Genomic DNA, 7,960 nt, shown 5'->3' on the forward strand with positions numbered 1-7,960 from the left:
TTTTAAAAATTATTATCAATTTTAATGAAAATTTAGAGATACTTTGGATTTCCATTCATTCGTTGTTGCACTTTCCTCCCTGCCACCCCTCCTCCTTGGTTCTCTTTGAAAATTAAAAGAAAAATTATTTCATTGTTATACAATCCCTCCCCTTAAGTCCACTCCACTATGCAGCCTTCATTCTGGACTCCTGTCATGACAATACTACAAGATCACATATCCCTCTTAAACAGTTCTCTCCCTCATCTGTTTCAATTCAGTATGCATAATTTATCCCATCTTTCTTAGTCTCCCCTCTCCATGTCAGTCCCATTTTACAACAGTGGAACTATGCAGTTACTATCCTTTTATGATTGAGATATTTCACTCAGCATAATTCCTCTAGTGTCACCCATTTTGAATAATATTGAGTTCTTGTTTTTCAATACAGCATAGTATTCCATTATATGAATATACCACAACTTCTCTATCCATTCATTTGTTCATGGGCACTTAGGTTGTTTCCAACTCTTTGCTATTGTGAATAAAGCACCAATAAACATAGGTTTGCATATATCTGCTTAGGTGGCGGTTATGGTTTCTTTGGGGTATATTACCAGTAGGGGAATTGCTGAGTCGAATAGTATTTCTATTTGCAACTTTTTGAGAGAGCGCCATAAAGCCTTCCATAGTGGCTGCACCATTTAACACTCCCACCAACAGTGATAAGGGTTCCAGTTTCTCCACAACCTTGCCCACATTTGTTGTTTGCTGTTCTGTTAAATTTTGCTATTCTTACTGGGGTGAGATGGCATCTCATAGTTGTTTTGATTTGCATCTCTCTTAGAGCTAGGGATTTTGAACATTTCTTCATGTGCTTGTTAGCCATCTGAATGTCTTCTTTGGTGAAGAGTCTGTTCATATCCTGTGCCCATTTTTCAATTGGGTTGTTTACCTTTATCTTGCTGTGGTGCTGGAGCATTTTATAAATTCTAGCTATAAGTCCCTTGTCTGACATGTCATTACCAAACATTTTTTCCCAATCTGTCACTTCCCTTTTTACGCTTTTGGAGAAGTTTTTGGATATGCATAGGCATTTGATTCTTCGAAGGTCTCCTTTATCTATTTTATCTCCTGATTGTAGAGATTCCCATTCTTGTCAGAGTCAGCCACAGTTTGTTGTGATCCACACAGTCAAATGCCTTTGCAAAGTCAATGAAACACAGACAGACATTAATAGGAGGTTGAAATGGTTTGAAGGCAACGAACAACAAAACCAGCGTGTACTAAAAGAGTGTCCAAAATACCAACTTACGGTTACATATATACACACCAACACATGCATTCACTAACTAACACTTAAACATCTCCCTTAGTTGGCACTGAATAAGAACAGATGATACTTTACCAGTATTACATTTAGCTGAAGAATTAGTTATGAACTATGTATAAAGTCGAGTCTAATAATACACATGCTTTTCTTTGTTATAGGGACGATGAATATTTTATTGAAGACACACCAATTTATGGTAACTTAGATAATGTAGCCCCAGGTAAGTTTCACTTTTTTCATAAATTAAATTAATATATTAAACAATAACATATGCTATTCCATAACATATACTTTTAAGGTGAGTCACCATAATCACATTTGTATGTCCCAGTGGTAACCGAACATTCAAAAGGAATTTGTTTACTTTGTGCTTCCAAAACTGTATATTGTAAAATGTACTTCAGTATTCAGTATAAATCAACATCCTGTTTTTTTATATTATCATTATTTCACCCCAGCAGCGGTAAGAATACAGGAAGACTCGATTATCATGAATTCTGGAACACAGAATTCTATGAAAGCTATTTCTAGAGCAGAAAATAGTCCATAGAAACAGTGGTTTGTATACAAAAGCAAATAATCTGAAACAATGAACACTTTCTCTGTGATTTTCATGGCCTTCAGACGTTTTTTCTAAGCAGAAATTCTAGGGCTGGGTAGATGGTAGGTGGCAGGAAAGAAGAGCACTAAGTAATCACTTGGTGATTTAAACAAGTTTTGTTCTCATGTAGTAAGTACTCTTCAATTCTTAGCATGCTCTGTTACTTGAAACCTCCCAAGCAACTAAAACCAAAATACCTCGAAATTCCGTAGAACACACAACCCTGCTTAGGTGCCACAGCTCTGATGAGAGAAGCTTCTAGAATGAGGCCTGGGGTGGGTTTTGTTTTTTTTTAACCTATTTCCCTGCAAGTGCTAATCTGCCCCTAAATCATGACAGGGTATTTGGAATTTACTCCTGTCAATCTCTAGCTCTCACACTCAGGGTCTCCCAGTGATGTACTAACTTTATCTGAATATCTCTACATCAAAGCAGTAAGAAATTCTACCTGTGGGAACTTTATAGGGTCCAGAATTTATTGAATCTTGTCTATCTTTCCTTTCACTCTCTTATAAAGAGGAAATCTTTACATAGATCTCTGAAGCTAAATAATCAGACACTATTTTCAGCAACATGCTATTAAAATGACTATAACAAAAAAAAAAGACTATAACAATGGGTTTAAGGAGAGCAGAAATTCTAACAATGGTGCACGACCAGGCAGAGATTTCTTCTTTTGTACATGGGGATGCTATCAGTTGCAGTCAACTTGACATCACCTTAGCATCTAAACCAACTATCAAAAAAAACACAACATATACTCTTGTTACACCTTGCAGAATAGAGATGTTGGCTTGTAATATTTGAGGACTTGCCCTTTTTATATATTTTAATCATTCAAGGAACCCCATAACTGTGAGGACTTGAATATCGCATGTTTTTTTTGTGCCTATGTATCTTTTATTTTCCATTTCCAAATGGGTGCGATTGAAACCCCTCGGCTCCTAATTTGTTGTTGTTAGGTGCATAATGCTGTTGTTAGTTGCCACTTTGTGCATTCTGACTTATGGTAAGCCCATTTGTGCAAAGCAGACCTTATTCCATACTGTTTTCAATGCTGTCATCTTTGGGAAGTTGATCACCAGGACTGTTTTCAGAGGCTCCTGGAGTGGGTTCCGCCTACAATCTAGTGTCCAGGAATCTGATATTTAACAAACCTCTGGGTGATTCTGGTTCAGTTTTTCCAAGGACCACATTTTGAGGAAATACTACTCCATGGGCCTTTATTCTGCAGTATTGTTCAAAAAGAGTTGAAACTGTTTTTATTTCTTTATAGAATCACATTAGTACAGCCCACTTTTCTACCAAGATATTGATCATCCTGGGAATCACTACTCCTTTTTCTTCGCTTTTAAGTGGGAAAATTAGGGGCAGAAAAACATTACTAGATTCTTAAAACTGTTACATGATGAAGTGACTGCAGGTCTCCTAACTCTTGGCCTCTGCTCCAAAGTCTTAAATATTAAAGCTCTCTTTCTCACCGACCCAAACCAAGCCACCCTGTCCTTCTACTACAGGACAAAATCATAATCTAAATTCTTTTTCCCCCAAAATAAGATGTAGAGTTTAAAATGTTTCTTGGAAAAAGAAAATCTTTTTTACACATAGAAAAAAAAATCACCAAATTTTAATAATTATGTATCAATTTACACCATACTGCATGCATGCTACATTGGCCATCACATATACATACATACCTAAATAGCAAACAACACGGGTATCCTTTTAAGGTGATCATGGGTTTTCTGTGACATTTAATGGTGTGGGTGTTATTATGTGAAGGTACTATATTTCTAGATATGAGTGGACAATTAATCTGATGAAGTCTTTATCTCAAACTACTTTTTAATCTTCTTTATACTGGGTTCCCAAAGACTTCCCCAGTTTCAGACCTGCAAAGAAGAGTTTGGACTTCCCCCTCTCTCTTGAGGATAAGGTCTCAAATATACAGCAAAGTGTTGTTTGGGTGGTATATTTCTTCTTGCTCACATCTTCATTGTCTCATTGTAAAATCACAATGTCTTCAACTCCCAAGAACCAACAGATGAAAACTGCTATGAACAAATGAAAGCCAGACCAGAGAGATCCACGAGTAAACTGCAAGTAAAACATGTACGTTTTAATTTCTGTTTTAAGGTTCAAATTCAGCCAACACACAACCATGTTTCAAGGGCATAAAAGCATCACATTCTGGTGCACATCTGATGCTGCAATCTGTGAAAAGTTTCATGTGTGTGAACCAGGTATCAACTTGTGGGATTTGAATTCTAAAGATGTGTTCTATTGCAAGTAAAAGCAGGACCACATTTGAGGAGTCTAAACTGTCTATCTTTAATAAAGAAATAGTTTGAAAGGGAGGAGAGAGTTCTATTCTTCTATTCTCCGATAATGAGCTAAGCCATCATAGACAAATTTAAGAATCAAAACTATATAATGTTCACAAAACCTAGGAATTTGTGACAGAGAGAGAAGGGAAGGGGAGAGCAGAGCAGAGGATAAAAGAGAGAAAAAAGAGAGGAGGAAAGTTATACAAGAAATTTCCTAAAAAGGCTTCACTCACACTCCTTGCTGCCGAGGTGGCACTAACTCATAGCTGAGCCTATCCTGGTTTTGGGAGATCATAAATGGCACAGGAGATTATTGGTCTTTCTCCCACAAAGCTACTGGAGGATGCTGACCACCAGAAAGAAGCCACCTTGGGGTTAGCAACTCAGCTCCCTACACCAACCAGAGCTGGACAGAAAGTATAAGATTTCTATTGTGCAAGACAAATAGATATAAACTTTATTATTAATCCTATGTCTTATAAAAAGAGCTTGTGAATTAAACACACAGCTTGTATGGGGGGAAAAACCCAACTGCTGTTGAGTTCATTTGGACTCCTAGCAATGTTGTGTCTGTCAGAGTAGACTTCTATCCCATAAAGGCCCAACTGGTTTTTCAGAAATAAATCACCAAGCCTTTCTCTAGAGATGGCTTTGGGTAGACAGAGAACACCAATCTTAGCAGCTCAACACATTAACCAGAGACTTTTGTGTGGGAGTAGGCAAGACTAGTTTACATTTCTCTGAGGAAATGTAAATTGATATATAATATATATCAAGTATCATGTATTATCTATTATCTATTATATATAAAACCTCAAAAGGAAAGGCATAGTATCTTTGTTTCATACCCCATTCATTCAAGCCCTTTAGACAATAGGACATATTTCATTAACTCCAACACCAAACCAAAATAAAAACCTAACTTAAAGTGGATTGATTCCTCAATAATGCTAACCCTCTATAAATTGCCTGAAGCTGTAAATCGTAGTGGAGAAAAGAATGCCTCTTCAATGCCTCTTCTTTCTATTATGGAGTAGCTGTTGTTGCTATGTGCCCTCAGATTGGAACCAACTCATAGCTGACCCTCCAACATATTTGTAGAGGTTATAAATCATGTAAGAGCAGGTTCTCCATTGTTCCCTGTAGTGCAGCTGGTGGATTTTAACTGCCTGCCTTTGGTTTGGCAACTCAACTCCTTATCACTAGGCCAACAGAGCTCCATTATGGAGCACATGATGTGTTAGAATTGGCAACTTCGATTAGTAGCCTAACATTTAACCCATTATAACCCCAGGATTTCTTAATTTTACAAAAAATTCCAAAATCCTTAGCCTATTTGCTACTGATATAGTATTAGTTTCATTTAATTTTTTCTTTCCCCTTTCTACCCAAATATTAACCTTTGATTTATGTTTTTTATCTCTACTACATAACTGATAATAGAACCAACATTTCCTGAGTAGTCATTGTATGCAGTCATCGTATTGTGGGCTTCATATATGCAATCTCGTTTGATTTTTATAGTCAGGCAGCATTATTATTCCTACTTTATAGAGTTTTACAAAGGAGCCACTCAACTGGTGATGTAATCTATAGTGAGTTGCTCTGGTTGCCCAAAGGCAGTATGTGTCTCTGGTAACTAGAATCTACCAGCAGTTCCTTGGCAGCAAAATGGGTTGTCTTCTCTTGTTATAATTGACGGCCTAGAAAACCTTAGAGATGGGTTGCTTTGAGTCAAAACTCACTTCATGACTGTGAGCTTAGGGCTTTATTTTGCTTTGTCTGGTTTTAGAAAGGAAGGATTAATAACTTCCTCTACAAAATGCAGGTACTATGTGGGGAAACAGAATCCAAACTTAGTCCTGTCTTTTTTCAATTAATATTCTCCTTCCAAGAGATGTGTCACACCATGGAAATTTCTCATTAAGATAAATTTTTCTTCTTTATGTGAACCCCTTAACAAATTAGACCTCTTTATTTTTCCCCCCTTAAAAAATCCAGATGAGGTGAGATTTAGGCAAAATGTCAAGTTACTCTCTGACAAGCAAATCCATGGTTTATTGTGGAGTTAATTATAAAATGTATTTTCAGAGAAAATGTATGAAAAACTGAATCATGTAATATGATCAGCTAAATCTATTTCCCAAAGTTATTTATATATATATATTTTATATTATATATATATTATACACACACAGTATTCAAAATGTAGAGATTTACAGCGTCATAGTGGTAAAGGAACTCAGAATTCTGAAAAGAAGCTATTGTTTAATATATATTCATTATATGGACTAGCTTGAGTTGGGCTGTGCCAGATTGTTAGTCAAGTATAAATTATGCAAAACCTTAAAAGGTTTTTTAAAAAGTCTTTGATTATAAAAATCATATATTTAAAGAAGAAACTAAATAAATAGAATTTTATCCTTTTATATCTCCCTCACAAATTGAGTTTTAATTAAAATTAACTTAAAATGGTATGTTTGAGAAGTTGAAATTTTTATCTTAGACTACTATGAATTGGAATTAATCAGGGATTTTTCACAGGGCTTTCAATAACCAATTTTTCAGAAGTGTGCCTCCAGGTGGATTTGAACCTTCAACCTTCAATGACCAGCTGAGTGCATTAACTATATGTACCACCCAGGGAATTATCATGTAATTATCTCTGCTTGAATCACATATGGGCAAGGGTAATGGATGTTGTAACTGGTCCAGGTCCCTTGCCTAATTCTCTCTAGATTGGAGTTACAAACATTGTTACTGAAAGCCTTTCTAGGGTCATTCAAAAAGGAGAAATTTCCCAGAGAAAAGGACATATTGAAAGAAAGAAGGATGGATGTATATGCAAGGCAAGAAAGTGATCATTATGTTGTTCTGAGTGTCTTCTAGTTAGTCACTAACATCTATTTCTGAGACAAGGGAAAACAGATAAAAGTACAAGGTTGTTGTTGTTTAATGCCATTGAGTCGTAGATGACTCAGCGACCCTATGAATGAACAGCCTGAGCACCGTTCATACATAGAGTTTCCAGAGGCAAGCCATTTCAGAAGTGGATACCACTCCTGCTTCCAGGCTTGATTTAGTCGAGAAGCTCCAGCCAACACTGTCCACCATGGGTGCCCATTACCATGATTGGCACATCACTGTCAGAGTCTTCAGCATCACAGCAACCATGAGTTACCTCTGTACAGCAACGCACAGACCAGTGCTATACCACCTAGAAGAATGTTTGACAGGAAGACAATTTGAACCTGTCCCAGGGCCGCAGGCCCGAGGACCCTTTGGGCTTAAGGCCGCCTCCTGGCTCAAACTCTAGGCCCAGGCTGGCTAGCCTCACTCCAGGGACAGAGCAAACCTGCACGTCAAACACATTCCCGAAAAAGCAGTCGACTCCAAAAGCTTGCCACGATTCCTGCACTCCCACCACCATGCTCCTTCCTTCTGGCAAGGAGAGCTTCCCAAGAGCCTGGGAGCCTGGGAGGAGCCAGCCAAAACCAGGAACAACACAGCCGCTTCTTTCCCAGCTGCCTTGGGCTTACATTAGAGAGGTCCCTAACAGCAGACTTTCCTATCACAATACGTTTTTTGATTTCCTGGCTGCTAGTGCCAAGAGTGTTGACTGTGGAGCCGAGCAAACTGCAGCTGTGAACAATCTCAATCTCTTCGCCATCCATCCTGATGCTACCAATTGGTCCAGTGGTGAGAATCTTTGTTTTCTTG

At 37.6% G+C, this 7,960-nt stretch overlaps 1 protein-coding gene across 1 annotated transcript in view; it reads left to right on the forward strand.

The window, feature by feature from the left end:
- The window catches only part of LOC102862196 (T-cell receptor-associated transmembrane adapter 1-like), a 95,272-nt gene that overhangs the window by 78,240 nt on the left and 9,072 nt on the right, over window positions 1-7,960 (forward strand). The window contains exons 4-5 of the mRNA XM_006895350.1: window positions 1,471-1,532; window positions 3,949-4,025. Of these exons, the coding sequence (XP_006895412.1) occupies window positions 1,471-1,532; window positions 3,949-4,025 (139 nt within the window). The remainder of the gene's footprint in view (window positions 1-1,470; window positions 1,533-3,948; window positions 4,026-7,960) is intronic.

Source organism: Elephantulus edwardii, unplaced genomic scaffold (genome assembly GCF_000299155.1).
Source record: "Elephantulus edwardii isolate Elephantulus edwardi_28Jun2011 unplaced genomic scaffold, EleEdw1.0 scaffold00165, whole genome shotgun sequence".
Taxonomy (NCBI): domain Eukaryota; kingdom Metazoa; phylum Chordata; class Mammalia; order Macroscelidea; family Macroscelididae; genus Elephantulus; species Elephantulus edwardii.